Source organism: Corylus avellana, chromosome 9 (genome assembly GCF_965113065.1).
Source record: "Corylus avellana chromosome 9, dhCorAvel1.hap1.2, whole genome shotgun sequence".
Taxonomy (NCBI): Eukaryota; Viridiplantae; Streptophyta; class Magnoliopsida; order Fagales; family Betulaceae; genus Corylus; species Corylus avellana.
The window spans coordinates 7,925,405-7,946,562 of record NC_142498.1 but is presented as its reverse complement, the minus strand read 5'-3'; the positions used below and the strand labels follow the sequence as shown (position 1 = coordinate 7,946,562).

Genomic DNA, 21,158 nt, shown 5'->3' with positions numbered 1-21,158 from the left:
ATACGCGTCAAAAATAAAACATTGGAGTTTGACGATTCTTCCCTGTTAGTTTAGGTTTTGGCACATTCGGTTTGCATGTACGGTGTTGAAAATGAGTATTTTAGAAAGCAGATTCTAGCGCATGTCCGGACCGCCAGAAGCTGGGTCCGGACACAAAAACCAGCAAGTTTGTTTTTAAGAGTAGGTCCGGACCGCCAGAAGCTAGGTCCGGACTTGATTTCCAGAAACTACATTCTGAGGGGGAGGTCCGGACCGCTAGAAGCAGGGTCCGGACCCCATTTCTAGAAACATTGTTTTGAAGGAGAGGTCCGGACCGCCAGAAGCTGGGTCCGGACCCCATTTCCAAAAAGCCAGTTTTTGAATAGCATGTCCGGACACATGACTTGGGTGTCCGGACCTCATGTGGTTACGATCATGTAACCCTAGCCATGTCTGGACACCTGATTATCCCTGTTCGGACATAGCTGCTTTATTATGTTTTATTTTCTATTTAAGCAAACTAATTTGCCATTTTATATGTACGTATTTTGGAGAGCAAAATTTGAGTGCTTAAAGTGAGAGATATTGTTCAAGTTTTATTGGTGAAAAGAAAATACGTGAAGCCAATCGGAGTTCCGGTGAAAGGAAATCTTTTAGAAGAATTGTGCCAGATGTTCTGGAAAGGGTTACTGAGGTAGAAGTCAAGTGGGTCACTTGTCGTGTGCAAGGAAGAGTCAAAGGTTTTGTAATTCTTCTTGTATTCCTTATTCTTCTTATAGTGGATTGATTTCCTGGGTTTAGCTGCCCCGGAGTGGTTTTACATTTAGAGAGTTCTCTAAATGGTTTCCTCTTCGTAACCAAATATCTGTGTTGTTGATTGCTTATTTCATATCTATATTTGGTTGATCTTTTAACTGCTAGGTTAGATCTTTTTCTAAATAATCTTTGTGAAACACCTAGACATTTGGATAGGTGTTGTTTGGAGTCGTTTTAGAATTTTCAATTGGTATCAGAGCGGGTTCACTCTGTGAAGGAATTTTTCCTGAGTGTGATCCAAGACTCCATATCAAATGTCTCTTACTATTGCTCCTAATTCTCTTCCCGTCTTTGACGGAACAAATTATACGCTTTGTAAAATTCGTATGAGAGCATACTTTAAATCCATTAATGTTTGGCATATTGTTGAATCTGGATGGACACGTCCAGACAAAGCAATAGCTGAATGGACAACAGAGGAAAAGAATAATGCTACTGTAAATGACAAAGCTATAAATGCATTGTACATCTCTGTTTCAAATGAGGAATTTTTTAGAATTTCTAGATGTGAAATAGCTAAGGAAGCTTGGGAAACTTTAGAAATCACACATGAAGGAACTAAGGTTGTTAAAAGGTCAAAAATTCAAATGTTAGTTTCTCAGTTTGAGGAGATTAGAATGCAGGAAGATGAAACTTTTGATGAATTCTATTCAAAACTTAGTGCCATTAGAAACTCTACCATTAATTTGGGAAAGAAAATGGATGATGCTAAAGTGGTGAAAAAAATCTTAAGATCTTTGCCTGAGAGGTTTATTCCCCAAATTGCTGCTATACAACAGAGCAAGGACTTAGATACTATGAGAGTAGAAGAACTTGTAGGTTCCCTTCAGACCTTTGAGCTAATTCTACCAAAACTCAAGAAAACTAAAAACATTGCTCTTAAAGCAAAAAATGTTAAAGTCAATTCTTGTGGTTCGTCTGATGAAGATTCTGGGGATGATGAAGAATTTGCCTTGTTTGCTAAAAAATTTAGAAAATTCTTTAGACCCGTGAATGGAAGGTTTAAAAATCGTGACTAAAAAATTCCTGTGAAACCTAGAGGTGAATTTATAAGTAATTCACGTGAGAACGTAGAGACTGATCAGAAGGATAAGTTCACTAGTGAACGAAAATGTCATGAATGTGCTAATCTGAAAAAGTCAAAAGGTAAAGCTTTCAATGTCACTTAGAGTGATGAATCGGATGATGAAAAATCCGAAGAAGAAGTTGAAGGAGGAGTGAATTATTTAGCTTTTACTACTTCTTATGATAATTATTATAAGACTGTTAACTCACCTCATATGATAAACGAATCTGAAATTGAATATGATGATGAGGTAGATTTACAAACTGCTTATAATAACTTGTTTGTGGAATGTGATAAATTGAACAAGCTGAATAGGAAAAATCTAAAAAATATGAAAGAAGCTGAACTTGAGAAAGAAAGATTAATGAAATCTATGGATGAATGTTTAGCTATTCGAAACACTTTGACTTCTGAAAACCTCATGCTGATTGCTAAAGTGAAATCTCTGGAAAAGGACTTGAATGATTCGAATGATCATTTAAAGAAATTTTCTAGTGATAAACTGAATCAAATGTTAGGAAATCAGAAACATTCACATGATAGGACTGGATTGGGTTTTAATAAATATGTTAATTCATCTTCTTCAAATGTTGCAACCACTTCTAAGATCATGTTTGTGAAACCTAAAATGAAAGATGTGGCAATTGAGAATTCCTACTTACCTCAAGAAAGTTCAGAAGATGTGACCAAGAAAAATAAGTTGAAATTCAAAGTTCTGGTAAGGACTAACTTCATCCCTACTTGTTTTCACTGTGGTGTCGAAGGTCATACTCGACCAAACTGTTCTCAAATTAGGGCTAAACAACCATGGTCTCAGAAGAATATCCCTAGACTAGATGAACCTGGAATTGGGAATCAACTAAAAGTTTTAACTGCTCAAGTAAAACTTATTAGTGAGAAGTTAGATGTTTTGTCAAATTCTGTTGATATAAAAGATATGTCTAATTTGATTGACAAGAATGTGCAAATTCCTCCTCAAAAGGAACAGGTCTGGGTTAAAAAGAAAGATTATCTATGCCTTGTTGCCCATATTGCCTTAAATGTGCTTAGCTCTTGTTTGTGGTTTCTGCATAGTGCTTCTTCAAAACATATGACAGGTGATAAGTCTCTATTCAAAGAGCTTAAAGAAGGCAAAGGAGGTGGAAGCATCATTTATGTAGATGGCAGCAAATCAAAGGTGATCGGTCAAGGAATTGTGGAAACTTTCGGTGCTCCTACTCCACAAGAAGTGCTGTATGTTGAAGGACTCCGGGCAAATTTATTGAGCATCAGTCAATTTTGTGATTATAATCTAGTGGTCCAGTTTTCTAAGAAAGAATGCAGCATATTTGATTCTCAAGGAAAATGGTTGATGGGAGGAGAGCGCACTGTTGACAACTGCTATTGTCTCTCCTCAACTTCTCCAATAAAATGCAATAAGGCAACCCTGGACACTAGAGAATTGTGGCATCAACGGTTGGGGCATCTAAATTTTCATGATATAGTCAGAATTTCAAAGACAGAAGCCATAGCTGATTTACCTAAGATTCATCAGGTTGATAAAGGAAAATGTGGCCTATGTCAATTGGGGAAACAAACTAGAACTTCTCACAAAAAGATCTCAAGTATTGTTACCTCTCGAAACTTAGAGCTTCTTCACATGGATCTTATGGGCCCTACACGGACAGCCATTTTGGGAGGCAAGAAATACATTATGCTGATCGTAGATGACTTCTCTCGATACACATGGGTAATTTTATTAAGAGAAAAATCTAAAGCCTTTGAACAAGCTCAGATCTTGTTTCATAAGATACAAAATGAACAAGACTGTCTCATCAAGCGAATCAGGAGCGATCATGGCAGAGAATTCGAGAACTCAAGTTTTGAAAATTATTGTGCTCAGCAAGGTATCAAACAAGAATTCTCATCCCCCATAACTCCTCAACAAAATGGAGTAGTTGAACGGAAAAATCAAGTCATACAAGAAATGGCTAGAGTTATGATACATGCTAAGGATTTGGCACAACATTTTTGGGGAGAAGCTGTAACATCCCCAGCCCGTTAAGGTTGAGTTTGCCACTTTTCTTCTTTTACAACGAAATTTTTTGCAAAGATCTATAAGGTCTATCAGAGTACTTGATTTTAAAAGATACGATAAATGTATAAAACATTCTTCAAGAGATTTTATTACAAGCGAAATTAGAAAACATTAAACTTTAGTTGCGGAATATCATATTATTACAATAAGTGATATGAAAAGACTTTGAAAATTAATAATTATTCCCGTCCCCATTCCGGCCTCCTATTCCAGCGTCCTTTCTACTTGAAAACAATAAATAAAACTGAAAGAGCCCAAATGGGCCCAACAAGTAAAATTCGCAACCATAAATAGTTTTACTCATTGTTCTCAGTTTTGAAAATCATTTTCACAAATAAATATACATCCAACCATAATAATACACGTATGTATGGTTGCATCTCCCGTAGCATATACATACTATTACATCTAGTAATAAATTATCGTCATAAATCATCATCATAATGCATCATTATAAATCATCATTGCAAATCATCATAGTATATCATCGTTATAAATCATCATTATAAATCATCATAGTATATCATTTTTGAAATCATATCATCATTTTCTCATATTAAGGCCCATGTACACTGTTACCCCTGTGTACGAGGGTTGCGGGTCCTTGTAACCATGACATTGAACTGTGGCCTCAGCCGTGCCCGATCGTCAATTAACTCTTTTCTTGGTGCACTCAACGGTCATGTTGATGGAATACCACCTTCTGGCATAGCCTCCTTCAGTGGTTTCGCCTCCATCCGAGTATCGGTACCAAACTCCTCTCATCCTTACTTATCTTGGGGCCAAAAATACTCTCCTCCATACATGTGCCCTCATTTCATAAACATTTAACTCATATCTTGTACTTTTCTTTGTACTTCTTTTGATGCATCTTAGGGCAACATGTAAGAGAGTTTATTATCATTCTTCTTTCTTATAATCATCATTTCTCAACTTTCTTTTCTCAAAATAGAAACTTTACCAAATATAAACTTGTTGTACTTAGAAAGCATTTAAAGAATTAGAAACTTTCTAAATAATTCTTGTAGAAATCTTTCATGCATGCAACATATCTCCATGACAGGTAAATAAAATAATCATTTACAATTTGATACAAAAATGTATAAATAGCATGACATGAAGTAATTTTAGAAGGGGTAGTGAATTTACTTACCTCTAGACTGAAGCTAAAAGTGGTTTGAAGGAATCTAGTTGTTCCAATCTGACTAACACCACTAGTATATCTTTTGAAACTAATTTCTAAAGTCCGCTACTCTTGTGTTCTTTCTTTCTTGTAGTGCTTTGTCTCGCACTTTCTCTCTCTGTTCTGAGTAAACACTCTTAGAAAGAAGAAAGACCGAGTAAAAAGCGGAAGAAGGAAGAATATGTGCAAGAGATGGGAGAGGAGTAGTGAAATTGTGAAGGGAAAGAGCTCTATTTATAGGAGAAAACCAAATACTATTCTACCTTCAATTTACAATTATACCCTCATTTTACTACTCCACCTACCCACTTAGTATACCTACAATTGACTATTCTACATTCTTATTTACAATTCTACCCTCCTTATACCTACCATTAACTATTTTACCTTCTTATTTAAAATTCTACCCTCCTTATACCTACCATTGACTATTTTACCTTCTTATTTAAAATTCTATCCTCCTTATACCTACCATTGACTATTCTACCTTTACTATTCTACATACCCATACAATTCTTCCTACCATTTACTATCATATTATTTCACCAATTACCATTCTCTAATTACCACTCTCTGTAACACCATAAATTTCCCAAGGATTAAAATCCTTGGCTACAATGGATATTAAAATAACATCATTATCGAAATAATCTATTTAAATAACTTTGAAAATTCTGGGGCGCTACAAAAGCAATCCATACGGCATGTCATATTGTTAATCGAGTTTTTCTTAGACCAACAACTACTAAGACACCATATCAGCTATGGCGAGGCAAGAAACCCACTGTCAAATAGTTTCGGGTGTTCGGAAGTACATGTTACATTCTTCGTGATAGGGAGAACTTGGGGAAGTTTAATGCAAAGAGTGACGAAGGAATTTTTCTTGGATATTCCAATATAAGTCGAGCCAGTCTTGTGTATAACAAAATGACCAAGTCAGTAATGGAATCAGTAAATGTTGTCATTGATGATGAAACTACCAAGGAGCATTTTGCAGAAGAAGAACCTCAGGTTGAGGGGGAGCAAGTTGATATGCCTGATAAAACTCATGAACCTCCTAGTCCGAATGTTTCAGCAGTCCGTACATCAATACCTTCAGATACAGAAGGCATGACTCCTTCACCAGTTCCACACTTGGTCTCTCATGCACCATTCTCCAGAGTCAAACTTAATCATCCTAGAGAAAATTTGCTGGGCAATGTTAATGAAGGGTTACAACTGCGAAACAAGGTGGTCAATCAAGTCACTTATTCTTGTTAGCTCTTTCAGTTTGAGCCAAAGAAGGTTAATGAGGCATTAGAAGATGAGAGTTGGGTTGCGGCTATGCATGATGAACTCAATCAGTTTGTTAGGAATGATGTTTGGAATTTGGTTCCAAAACCAAAAGATCAGAATATCATTGGCACTAAATGGATCTTCAAGAATAAATCTAACGAGCATGGTACAGTGGTAAGAAACAAAGCTCGATTGGTTGCTCAAGGAGACACTCAAGTTGAAGGAGTGGATTTTGATGAGACGTTCGCACTGGTAGCCAGATTGCAATCTATCAGAATTTTGTTGAGCATCTCATGTCATCTCTAGATCAAATTGTATCAGATGGACGTCAAGAGTGCTTTTCTGGCATTCTTCAAGAAGAAGTATATGTAGCTCAGCCAAAAGGGTTTCAGGATCCAACTTATCCAAATCATGTTTACAAGCTGAAAAATGCGCTTTATGGATTGAAACAAGCTCCGAGAGCTTGGTATGAACGTCTGACAACATACCTTCTTGCACATGGGTTCATCCGAGGACAGGCTGACCGTACATTGTTCATCTGTAGGAAAGGCAATCAACTCCTCATTGTCCAAATTTATGTAGATGACATTATCTTTGGCTCTACGGTCGACTCACAGGCTCATCAGTTTTCTACATAAATGAAGCAAGAGTTCGAAATGAGCATGATTGGTGAATTGACCTATTTTCTAGGTTTTCAAGTTCAACAATCCAACAAAGGTATCTTTGTATCTCAACCAAAGTATGCCAAAGATCTTGTGAAGAGATTTGGGTTGGATGGAAAAAGCCATGCTCGCACACCCATGAGTACGAGTATTAAGCTGAGTGCAGATGTGGCTTGGAAATCCGTTGACCAAACCTTATACAGAAGCATGATAGGTTGTCTCCTTTATCTTACAACTAGTCGACCAGATATATCTTTCAGTGTGGGTGTATGTGCTCGATTCCAAGCTAATCCAAAGGAATCTCATCTGACAGCAGTTAAACGGATCCTCAGGTATGTCAATGGCACAATCAATTTTGGAATTTATTTCTCTACTAATACAAATCTTGAACTTCTAGGATACTCTGATGCTGACTGGGCTGGTAATGCTGATGATCGAAAGAGTACATCAGGCGGATGTTTTTATGTGGGAACAAAATTGGTCGCCTGGATGAGTAAGAAACAAAACTCCATCTCTCTCTCTACTGCTGAGGCCGAATATATAGCTGCTGGGAGCTGCTGCACACAGCTCATCTGGATGAAGCAACTTCTTGCGGACTATGGATTTGCCAAGGAAAAATGATTGTCTACTGTGACAATACGAGTGCCATCAACATCTCAAAGAATCCGGTTCAACATTCACGCACGAAACACATTGACATTCGTCATCATTTCATCCGTGACTTGGTCGAGACCCAGGTGGTATCTCTTGAATTTATGCCTACTGAACACCAATTAGCTGACCTGTTTACAAAACCCCTAAATGGATCTAGGTTTGAGTATCTCAGGAATGCTATTGGTGTATGCGATCTCTCATGATTGTGTACATAGAACATGCCTAGAAATTGATCATATTGATATTTGTCTCTAGCTGTTCTAGAGTATTTTTATTTCTTTTTGATTGTTTTTGTTTGCTTTGTCTTTATTTTCATTGATTCTGTTATTTTTGGGATCGTTTTTATTTGTTGGATTGTCAGTTTCTCATGTCTTGTGCTCAAATGAATATTTTACATATGAGTGGGGTCAATCTATCTGCAATTTACATCTACTGCTCCATCTATTTCTGATATACCTTGTTCTTCTGAAAACTGTTAAAAGAGTAAGAGTCAGTTTTTCTCATGTTCAAAATTGTGCACTTTTTGCCCCCATTAGGTTTAGATTTTTGTTATGTGTTTGGGAATTTGGATCAAACATTTTTTGGAAGATAGGTAGTGTCAGTTTTATCCACTTGACCAACTCGTTAGATGAACCTAGCTCCTGAAAAATTTCAACATTTTCTTATTAAAAAAAAAGGGGGGGCATAAAATAAGCTCAGATGACTTAGTTTTGCTTCTATATGTCCCTAAAGAAGAATCAGTGATCAAATCATTGCGGAAATAGATGATTACTAAAGGACATGGTAAAAATGAATGATTAATCTCAGGGGGAGTATCGGATGAAGGAATCTAGGTCCTAACATTATAAGGTTTTACTGTGGCTTGAATCAGACTATTTGTCTTTCATTTACCAAATGTCTGCCTAGATTTCCTTTACACTGGTGAAATCTTATTTAATGGGAGGTTTCACACACTACACATTCACATGAGATTTCTGATTATTGCCTACTTGACTGCATTCACAGAATAAGGTTGTGTCATGCATATGGTACATTTAAGGTGTAAGTATAGTTTGTTGATCACTTCGGATTGTTAAGATTTTCCTAAGGGCATGCATGATTTATTGGTTATCTATACAAGTTGTGTGTTTCTTTTTTTAAAAAAAAGTTTTCTTTTTTTTTTTTTTGAGGGGGAGGGTGTCCGGACACATCACTTACCTGTCCGGACATGGCCATCGCGAGATTTTATTCTTAAAACCCTGAAAAGTTTTTTTTTTCCAGTTTCATGCTTCCTCTCTCTCGGCCCGAAACCATTTTCCCTCAATTTTTTTTTTTTTTTTTTTTCATTTTTTCTTTCCTCTTACCTTCTCGGTGATTTCATTTCTTAAAGGCTCAACACTTTGGTATCATCCAAGGTATGCTTTCTTCCATTATTATTTTTCAATTTGGTTTCAAATCGCAATATGTGACTGTTTGGGTTTACTTGTGCCTTGCGATTCCGAATAGCCTGTTTACTTGATTCTTTGATTCCCATTGTGCCTTCTATCTAGTTCTTATCAGTATTGCACAATACATAATCTATCATGTATTTGGGAATGGGTTCCTCATTTTAACATGTGTTGTTCACGACTACATTGTTCTTGCATACAATGTGTTTGATAAAATGTCTCAAAGATTCTGTTCTTCAATTTTGCTCAAATTTTTCAATTCCATTGCTATATTTCACTGTTATTGATCTCTAGATATTGGTTGGGATGTTCCTAGGCAAGATAGTTTAAGCTTTCATACATTTTTTATCCTCATGTTCTATTCAATCCCATAATGCCTATCACATGTTCGACAGAATGTTTACATGACATATGTTTGCATCTATCTCAATTTTGGAATCACATGTTTCATATCAATATTTGTTTTCAATCTAATTTCTTCTAGTGATTTGTGCTATTATTTTATCATTTACTTCCTTCTTTGGGGTGTGAATGTAGAAAATGGTGTATCCAATTTCGGAATCCACACCAAGGAGAAAGCGCACTCGAGAAGAAAAATCAGTCTTACAAGATAAGATTTTGACACGCAAAATTGTAATCGAGCGTGGAGTGGAGCAAAATGATCTTCGAGTGGAACCGTTTCGATTCATTCATGACATATTCCAGGCAAATCAATGGACCTCCTTGTTCATTCCTGTTAATGCCTACACTCGGTTAGTTTGGGAATTCTACTACAACATCGACGATATTGACTTGGTTGGTCCCCCATCATTCAAGACCAAGGTCTCTGGGAAAACTCTCAATATCACTACTGAGCTGATCAGTGAAGTTACTGGGATTCCATTGACAAATGAGAAGCCGCTTCCATTTCTGGAAGATGATCCACAACCAACAAAAGTTGAAATCATGGCGGTTCTTAATCCAAGTCGACAGCTTGTATGGGATGAAGACCTGAACAAAATTCCGATTGGCTATGTACGGGCTCCAGAGAGGCTGTTAACTCGGATTGTGCTGCAGAATATTTGGCCAATATCTCGACATAGTCATGTGACTATCGAACGAGCAATGATGATTTATGGCATCATTACCTGTGTTGAGTTTTGTTTATGCACTCATCTAGTATTGACAATGATCGAGCTCCATGAAGATCACTCTATTGCATTACCTTATGGCGGTCTCATTACGAAGATTTTGCACGCCACTTTGCCAAAAATTGCTGCAAATGAACAGATGGAAGCTCCTGAAGGTTACTTTGGCAAAGGAACTGTGATGAAGTCAAATGCCCAACTTAGGCTTCACGCTCCAGCTGCGCATGCGCCTCCACTTGTTCAAGATTCTCCAGCTGCGTCCTCCTCGGGATCATCAGATATTTCAAGTCAATTAACTAAAATAATTGACTTACTTCAAACTCAAGGCCAAAGCATTGAAGCCATTAACACTCGCCTGACGAATTTGGAGAAAGATGTGAAGTCTTTTAAGGAAAGCTTTTGGCAAGAATAATTTTTCCCTCCTGTTTTGTTTTGCTTTTCTTTCTGGCAAGAATAATTTTTTTGTGTTGTCTGGTTCTACTTACTTAAGAATTCATGGGTTGTTGGTTGCTTGTTTAAAACTCTAGATTTTTTGTGTGCTTCCTTTGTCCTTCCGAGACAAAAAGGGGGAGCTATTTTGATGTGTCATTTTCATGTACTACAATTATTTTTGTTCCCGAATGGCCAAAGGGGGAGTTTGTTAGTTTAGGTTTTGGCACATTCGGTTTGCATGTATGGTGTTGAAAATGAGTATTTTAGGAAGTAGATTCTAGAGCATGTTCGGACCGCCAAAAGTTGGGTCTGGACACAAAAACCAGCAAGTTTGTTTTTGAGAGTAGGTCCGGACCGCCAGAAGATAGGTCCGGACCTGATTTCCAGAAACTACATTCTGAGGGGGAGGTCCGGACCGCCAGAAGCAGGGTCCGGACCCCATTTCTAGAAACATTGTTTTGAAGGAGAGGTCCGGACCGCCAAAAGCTGGGTCCGGACCCCATTTCCAGAAAGCCAGTTTTTGAATAGCATGTCCGGACACATGACTTGGGTGTCCGGACCTCATGTGGTTACGATCATGTAACCCTAGCCATGTCTGGACACCTGATTATCCCTGTCCGGACATGGCTGCTTTATTATGTTTTATTTTCTATTTAAGCAAACTAATTTGCCATTTTATATGTACGTATTTTGGATAGCAAAATTAGAGTGCTTAGAGTGAGAGATATTGTTCAAGTTTTATTTGTGAAAAGAAAATACGTGAAGCCAATCGGAGTTCCGGTGAAAGGAAATCTTTTAGAAGAATTGTGCCAGATGTTCTGGAAAGGGCTACTGAGGTAGAAGTCAAGTGGGTCACTTGTCGTGTGCAAGGAAGAGTCAAAGGTTTTGTAATTCTTCTTGTATTCCTTATTCTTCTTATAGTAGATTGATTTCCTGAGTTTGGCTGCCCCAAAGAGGTTTTACATTTAGAGAGTTTTCTAAATGGTTTCCTCTTCGTAACCAAATATCTGTGTTGTTGATTGCTTATTTCATATCTATATTTGGTTGATCTTTTAACTGCTAGGTTAGATCTTTTTCTGAATAATCTTTGTGAAACACCTAGACATTTGGATAGGTGTTGTTTGGAGTCGTTTTAGAATTTTCATTCCCCCTTTGGAGACTCAAAGGAAAACATTATAATTGATTCGGGCACCACATTAACGCTATTTCCATAAGATTTCTACTCCAGGTTTGAAGCGGCGGTGGCAGAAGAGATTGATCTGGTGCGCGTTGAGGATCCCTATGAAATACTAAGTCTTTGCTACAAGTCGGCGTCGGATGATATAGGGGTTTCGAATATCACGGCGCATTTCAGGGGCGCAGACGTGAAGCTGAATCCGGTGAACGCCTTCCTGAGAGTAAGCAAGGAACTTGTGTGCTTTGCTTTCGTTGCTAGTGAAAGAATCTACATCTTTGGTAACGTGGCGCAGTTGAACTAGTTGGTGGGTTATGACTCCGAGGCCAATACTATGTCATTTAAGCCAACGAATTGCACAAACCTCTAACTGTTTAATTTGTATATATGTTTTACGAGTTTGCTATATACATGTTTTTAATAAATAATTAGTCTCAGCATGTGTGTGAAGGGGACGCTTTATACGGGTCCGAAATTTGTAAGATAGGTGGTTCTGTATTTGTACTTTAAAATTATTAATGGTTACATTTAATTAAATACATGACTATATATATTATATTGTTGCTAGCTAATTTACTTCATCATCACTAAATATAAGGAAAATTGTTCTCTTACTTGTAAACATAATTAATAACCGAAAATTGATAGATATTAATTTTTACTGCGTTGGGTAGAGCTTTTCGTAATTATATATGAAAAATAGATGGTTAATGTGAGATATATATGTGCAAATTAAACTTTCATTAATGGTCCACCGTTCAAAAATGTTTTGACGCTCATCATTTATAATAATAAAAATTATTAACAAATATAAAAATATATATATATATAAAAAAAAAAAATAGAGATGGTCAAGGTCGAGCCATCCCGTCTTGCCGGATTATGGGTGATTTGACCACACTCTGAGCATATATCGTGGTGTTTGAGCCACCCCATAACTAATATTGGTTCATGGGAATATATAACTCGGCCACCCCTTTTTAAGTTTTATTTTTAACAATTTCTCAAAATATATTTCCATTAATGAAATATATATCTGAAGAATGTAAGAAAATTCATTAAGAGCTGAAAACAACGTCAATTTCGAATCTCCTTCTCCCTTCCCTTGTGTGAACATATTAAAAAAAAAGAAAAAGGAATCGTACAATTTGGGTAGGCGACCGACCACGCGCGGCTGCCTCTAACTTTTGCATCACTATATATTTGCTTACATGCATGGATAATGGATATATTTCCTTCGCTTTCACACCACGTACAGTTTCTCCAAAAATCTGCCATGTATATATGGCATCTCATCATCATCACTCTCTTCTCTCTTCTGCTGCGATTGTAACAACCTTCTCCATTTTTCTTCTTTCCAGCTTCTCTCTCTCATAGACACCGATCGAGGCTCTCAATGGGGGCTCCAGCGTGGATCTCATCCACCGCGATTCCCTACACTCTCCCTTCTACAACCCTTGAAAAACTCCTTCACAGCGCATATAGCAAACACTTTGCGCCGTTCCATTAGCCATGCTAATCATTTTAATCCAACTTCTTCTTCACCCTCTCGCAATGAACCTCGATCAGAAGTAGTTGCAAATAGAAGGCGAATACCTCATGAAATACTCCGTCAGCACGCCGCCGTTACCGGTCACCGGCAGTGATCTAATTTGGGTGCAGTGCAAGCCTTGTAGCGACTATTACAACCAAACAGACCCGCTTTTTGATCCTGCTGATCAGTCAAGTTTGAATCGGCAGCGGCAAAAGAGATTGATTTAGCCTTTATAGTCCTTGATTGCGATTTTAATAAGTGATTTTAAAAATTGCATTTTTGAAATCGCTATTTTATAAAATCGCAAAGGTATTTGGTAAAACATGTTAAAAAATAATTTTTTATCAAATATTTGTTATGCGAAATCATGATTTTGGTTTAAATTCACACGTTTTCAAATAAGCACCTTTTAGTTTGCATATAGAAATCGAAAATTTTCTTTCCTATTTGAGAAATAAGGGTAGGCCGAAGAGACTAATTGTGGCTATAGGGCTATCCTAACTGTGCATGACCATAATAGCATTTACCCGTTGGGTGCTGCTTGTGGAGCCTAAACGGTGGAACCACATACGCTCCCTCAAATTCGACTGAGCCATAGTCTAACCCAAGCCCACCAAGGCATTAATGAGAATCCGTTAATATTAATTAGGCATATGTAGGAATTCTCCATTGCAGAGATTCGAATCTACGCACTAGTACATGTCCTGACTACTTAAGAATTTTCTTAGATTAATATCATTAGATTTGATCACCATTAAAATCTGATTGCAATCAAATCTCTGAAATTAATACGATCAAAGCTCTCCTATACGTGAGCACCAATAAAATCTTATTGCAATCAAATCTCTGAAATTAATACGATCAAAGCTCTCCTATACGTGAGCACCAATAAAATCTTATTGCAATCAAATCTCTGAAATTAATACAATCAAAATTTGATTACTGTTAAAGTGTTTCACTGCATTAATTACCAAATAAACATATAGATCCAACCCAAGTAAATTGGGTTAATCTTACAATTTAAGGTGGCATGTAACAGCATGTTAGGATTTAGTAGTCATTGGATCAACTACATATATATATTAAACTGTCAGGTTGATATATTTTGAGGCATAAGAAGAAAAGATTAATTAAGAGATGCCTTTTCCTTATTTTTTAGATATTAATTAAATAAAATTTAATATTAATTTTTTAGTTTATCTCTCTCTTTTTAATTTTTAATTTTTTTATTATAACGACATGTGTCACAATAGCTAATATTTTTTTTGAGGAAAAGGTCATGAATTCTCATATGATCAATGCGGATGTTACTTCTTAGTTCTTAATGAATTCTGTTAACTTTTCTTAAGTCTATGGTTTTTTTTTTTTTTTTACATAAATTAATGATAAACTCCACAAATTTAATGGTTAATTTATTGAATTTGTAAGAGAATATGAGAAAAATATAAACAAATTATTGACACTAATCATTTCTCTTTTTGCTTACTCACATAGTCACAAGAAATATTTAGCCACTTTTAAACCCCAAATTAGAGGGATTAATTTTTCATTTTTCTCTTAAAACGAAAATCAAATTAGGTCAAAATCCAAGTTGGCAAGTTGAGCATAAAATGACCGTACTCATATCTTTACACTATACAGCGTCCTTATGCCAAATCTGCGACCTGAAAGCACACAACTGACACAAGCATTTCTACGTTCAGGTGATGAGAATTGCAAAGTTGGACAGGTTAGGTGAAAGCACACAGGCATTTCTACATTCATCTCTCTCAAAAGCTATATCTTTTGCTACAAACTCTCACCAACTGTGCAAAGTCCACTCACTGATAATTACTTTGGGACTAGACCAGTCCCAAAGTAAAGGAAAGAAAAGAGAAAATTGAAAAGTTACATTATTAATTTCACTCCTAAAGCAGTTACTAAATTTATACTTTCATCGAACTTTTTTTGGACATGTCCACACAAGAGGGGGGGAGGGAGATTCGAACTAGTGACCTCCACTTCATTAAATGTGGTCCCAGCCAATTGAACTACCTCTTGGGGACACTTTCATCGAACTTAATACCAATATATTGGCTAAGTTTGTTTCTTGTAAAATATGACATCTGTTGAAATTAAATGTCTCCTAACAAAAATGGTTTTGTATTAAGCCCGTCCTACATGCAAGATCACACTTTTACAAAAATCATCAGATTTTATAATTGGAGAATCTAAGAAAATCCATTCAAGAATGGAAAACAATGTCAATTTTGGCAAAAACAATTTCGGTAGGTCAAGAGTACCGTTACCTTTAAATTACACCTACTATAGTTTCTCCAAAAACGGCCATGGCATCTCATCACTCTCTTCTTGCTTCTGCTGCGATCGTAACTACCTTCTCCATTTGTCTTCTTTACAGCTTATCTATCACTGCGGAGGCTGTTAATGGCGGCTTCAGCGTGGATCTCATCCACCGCAATTCCCCACTCTCTCCCTTCTACGACCCTTCAGAGACTCCTTTGCAGTGCGTAGCAAACGCTTTGCGGTGTTCCATTACCCGCGTCAATCATTTCCAGCCAACTTCTTCTTCACTCTCTCCCAATGAATTACCTCGATCAGAAATAGTTGCAGTCAGAGGCGAATACCTCATGAAATACTCTGTCGGCACGCCGCCGGTCCCCGTCCTCGGCGTCACTGACACCGGCAGTGATCTCATTTGGTTGCAGTGCGAGCCTTGCACCAACTGTTACAACCAAACAGACCCGCTTTTTGACCTTGCCGAGTCGAAAACATACAAAAACGTTTCTTGCAGTGCAAGCGAATGCCAGTCCTTGTGAGGAACCTCATGCGACTCATTATCATCATCATCTTCTTGCAAATATTCAGTGTCTTATGGCGATAATTCATGCAGCCAGGGAGATCTTGCTTTTGACACTCTCACGCTGGAATCGACTGCAAGCGTCCCCGTGTCTCTTCGTAATATCGTCGTAGGCTGTGGACACAACAATGCCGGAACCTTCAATAACAAAGGCTCCGGCATCGTCGGCTTTGGGCGCGGCGAAGTTTTCCCCCGTTTCCCAACTGGGTTCTTCCATTGGTAAGCTAATAGTGTTAAAATGTTAATTAAATAATTACATATTTTTTTTTATCAACTTAAGTTTACGAAAAAAATAGGGATTTAAGTATAATATTCATTTAGTGTAAAATGAGATTAATATTATAAATTTCATCATTCAACTGGCTTAATAAGTTTTGAGGCCTTAAGGTGACAAACTTAAGTAGGGTATTTTTTTTAATTTAAGTAGGGCATTTTTTTATTTAAATAACTTTAATTTTAAATCATTTCTTTTTAACTTTTGCCCTTAATTTTTTTTTTTTCCAAATAACTTGCAAAATTCATTTTTGTTAGGAGACATTTAATTTTAAGAGATGTCATATTTTGTGTTGAGCTACGTACATATAATTCTCTCTCTTTCTTTCTTTTTTTTTTTTTTTTTTATGTAGAATCTAATTTGCAAAAACAAAAGTTACTTTATTCTAAAAATTATTTATTGAACGAACTTAGCCATATTGGTTTTAAGTGAAGATGAAACTATGAGTTTAGTAACCGCTTTAAGAGTGCAATTAATGTAACTTTCCAATTTTCTCTTTCATTTTCTTTAAAGTCTTAATATCTTGAAATTTAATTATTTATATTTATGTTTACCGTAATTGGTGCCTTAATTAAAGAGCAATTACTAACTTTTTTGTCATAAATAATTTTTTACCATAATTGAGGCCTTAATTAAAGACAATTGACTAACTTTTTATCATAATTGAGGCTCTAATTATTATTATTTTTTTAATAAAAGGAAACTTAATTATGCTATAGTTATTTGGGACCTGAGGCAATTGTCTAGTTTGCCTAAGCATTGAGCCGGCACTACCTTCAACTTTAATATTAAGACAATATTACTAAATAGTAGGGGTGGCAAAATGGGTACCCATACACGACCCGATTACGACCCGCGGGTACCCGTTACACGATTAGCCTATATCCAGACACGACCCGTTTAGCTAAACTGGTAATCGGGTTTGACATGATTATGACACGAAAATAACCGGGTAACCCGACACGACCTGTTTTACCCGTTTAAAATAACCGGGTCTAATTGTGTAGACATGACCCGATTACCCTAAACTATAATTTTTTTAAAAAAAAATTAAAATTCAAAATTGTAATAATAATACTGATACATCAATATAGTCAATGCAAAAAATTGAGTTATAAGAGATTAAAGGCTTTAATAAATGATAAGAAAAAAAAATAAAAATTGGAAAGTGACCGTAATTGACAAATTGTACTCCAAAAGAAATTACTAAACTCATAATTTCATATAAAGTTAAAAGTTAAAACAAGTAAGTTCATTTATTAAAATAGTCCACTTATAATTTAGTCCCGGGTAAATGAAGACAACACGCGGCGTGTAAAATTTTTTCTTTTAATTAAAAAAAAAAAAATGCACAGGCGTGCTATGCACGCCGTGTGCTCTCAATCATCACCCTTTAGTCCCACATGTAACAAAAGTGTTAAAAAATTAATTTAAACAATGAAAATCACAGTTTCTTGTCAGCTTGATGAATGGAATTACTCCTTTGGAGTTTTCTTGTTGGCTTTCTCTTTTGTTAGTAATTTCGTACTTAACTCCTTTTAAGTTTGATATATATGCATCTGTTTGGGCACAAATGGCCTTAAGAGTACGGAAAATCTTCTCACAGTAGTACTTAACTGGTTATTAGATCTGCTTGTGGATTGAGTGCCAATAATAATATTTCCAAAAATTTCTTCAGACAAAAGGTGGAGAAAACAATTAAAGAAAAAGGAAAAAAGAGTGATAATTTTGGTAGAAGAGAAATTGAATCAAATAGAATCTGTTTTACCAATTAAATCGGAAACTTCTACTTCCACATGTGTGATTGAAAAAAGAGAAAAGAGAAAACTTGCATACATACATGTACCATAATATAGCCATAGCCCGTAGGCATGTTTTGTAAATCTTGCTACATGGATTTAATTACCATTATTGTATAAATTGTCAATAAAGTGTGCTACTAAAAAGAAATGCAAAAAAAAAAAAAAAAAAATGAAAACGTGAGGTGAGCCGTCTGACGCGAGGCAGAAAAAAAGAAAGAAAAAAAAACGAGGTCTGGCGGGTCGACCAGCCAGACACGAAATTTTCGGGTCTTAATCGGGTAGACCCGATTACGACCCGAACCCGATTAGCCCAAACCCAATACCTGTTTTTTCGTGTCGTGTTCGTGTCGGGTTCGCGGGTCGTGTCAAAATTGCCGGCCCTACTAAATAGATTCCCTCAATTTCAAATGAAATAGAGATGATCCTATTTCTAACTCTTTCACACGTAAGGAAATGTGTTAAAATGTTGATTAAATAATTAAATTTACTCCTACTTGCTTAAACTTACAAGAAAAGTGGGATCATGAAGTTAATGGTCTAATTTATATGTTGTTGTAAATAACAGGTGGCAAGTTTTCCTACTGCTTGGTGCCGACAACTTCCCTTGGCAAAAACTGAAGCAAATTGAGTTTTGGTCGTGATGCGGTGGTTTCTGGGCTTGGAGCCGTTTCTACTGGCTTGGGCCCAAAAGGGCCGGATACGAATTTCTACTTTCTAACACTGGAGGCAATGAGCGTCAGCAATAAAAGATTGGAGTTTGACGATTCTTCCCCCTTCGGAGACTCAGAGGGAAACATTGTAATTGATTCGGGCACCACATTAACGCTATTTCCAGAAGATTTCTACTCCAGGTTTGAAGCGGCAGTGGCAGAAGAGATTGATCTGGAACGCGTTGACGATCCCATTCAAGTGCTAAGTCTTTGCTACAAGTCGGCGTCGGATGATATAGGGGCTCCAAATATCACAGTGCATTTCGGGGACACCAACGTGAAGCTGAATCCGGTGAACACCTTCTTGAGAGTAAGCGAGGAACTTTTGTGCTTCGCTTTCCTTGCTAGTGAAAGAATCTACATCTTTGGTAACGTGGCACAATTGAACTTCTTGGTGGGTTATGACACCGAGGCCAATACTGTGTCCTTTAAGCCAACTGATTGCATAAGCCTCTAACTTCAATTTAATTGGAAGATGCATGGATGTAGTACTACTGTTTTGTATGCTTTAAGTTGCTGTATGCATGTTTTTAATAAATAATTAGTCTCATGATCATCATGGTCATTTATTGATATGTGGTGAGGATGCTTTGTACGAGTCCAGGATTTTCTTGACAGGGCTCAAAGACAGGTGGTTCTTTGATTGTACTTTGAAATTATTAATGATTACATTTTTAGTTAAATACATGCCTATATATATATATATATATATATATATATATATAACTTCAATGGTCCACCGTCCAAAAATGTTTTTAAGGAAAAACATGTTTTGACGCTCATCATTTACAATAATAAAAATTATTAACAAATATAAAAATATATATAAAAAGAGAAAGAAAAAAATGGAGATCAATGTACAAGGTGTCGAGGTCGAGCTATCCCTTCTGGCCGGATTATGGGTGATTTGACCACCCACTCTAACCATATATGGTGGTGTTTGAGCCACCCCGTAACTAATATTGGTTCATTGGAATATGGCCACCCTTTTTTAAGTTTTATTTTGAATCATTTCTCAAAATATATTTCCATTAATTAATGAAATATACATATGAAGAATGTAAGAAAATCCATTAAGAATCGAAAACAACGTCAATTTCGGCTAAAAAAGAAGGGGAAAGTTCACATAATCTCCTTCAAACTACCACTCAATTGACAATGTCCTCCCTCCACAACTTTTAATTGTGACAATGTCCCCTCAAACTACCAAAAATTGTCAATGTTCCCCCCAATGACGAAATTACCCTTAGTAAAAAAAAAAATTTTTGAAAAAAAAAACTAAAACTTCTAGAAAACACCTACAACTAACAAAAAAAAAAAAAAAAAATCCAAACGTTGGCCAATTTTTTTTTTTTAAAAAAATCAATTTTATAAGAAAAAAATTATAAAAATTTCGATTTTTTTTTTTATAAAAATTGAAAATTTTTGTTTTATAATTTTATTTAAATAAAAATTTACATTTAAAAAAAAATAAAATTTTCCTTTAATAAAATAAAATTTTCGTTTAATAAAATTAAATTTTTTGTTTCTTTAAAACTAAATAAAAAATAGTTTTTTTTTTTAATAAAATAAAATTTTCTGTTTTAAAAAAAAAAAAAAAAAATTTTGTTTAAAAAAAATTGTTTTTTTTTAATATTATTTTTAAATTAAAATTTTTCGTTTTTTCAAAAAAATCATTTTTTTTTTTAATTTAGTGTTTCAAAGCATCACCAAATAAACATATAGATCCAACCCAAGTAAATTGGGTTAATCTTACAATTTAAGGTGGCATGTTAGGATTTAGTAGCCATTGGATTATATATATTAAACTGTCGGCTTTATATATATTGAGGCATAAGAGGAAAAGATTAATTAAGAGATGCCTTTTCCTTATTTTTTAGCTATTAATTAAATAAAATTTAACATTAATTTTTTAGTTTATCTCTCTCTCTCTCTCTTTTAAAAAAGTTTTTATTGTAAACACATTTGTCACAATAGCTAATGTTCTTAATGAATTTTGTTAACTTTTCTAATGACATAATCTATGGTTTTTTTTTTTTTTTTTTTTCACATAAGTCAATGATAGATTTTACAAATCTAATGGTTGATCTATTGAATTTATAGAAGAAT

General features: G+C 35.7%; 1 protein-coding gene and 1 pseudogene across 1 annotated transcript; both read left to right on the top strand.

Moving 5' to 3' along the window:
* The first annotated feature begins 9,679 nt into the window (after positions 1-9,679).
* Positions 9,680-12,176, top strand: LOC148583660 (uncharacterized). Its single transcript, XM_088510736.1, has 2 exons — positions 9,680-10,668; positions 11,927-12,176. Exons 1-2 carry the CDS (start codon positions 9,680-9,682, stop codon positions 12,174-12,176), a joined length of 1,239 nt encoding a protein of 412 aa, XP_088366862.1.
* A 3,554-nt stretch (positions 12,177-15,730) lies between these two features.
* On the top strand, positions 15,731-19,506 carry LOC132190864 (aspartic proteinase CDR1-like; annotated as a pseudogene).
* Positions 19,507-21,158: the final 1,652 nt, after the last annotated feature.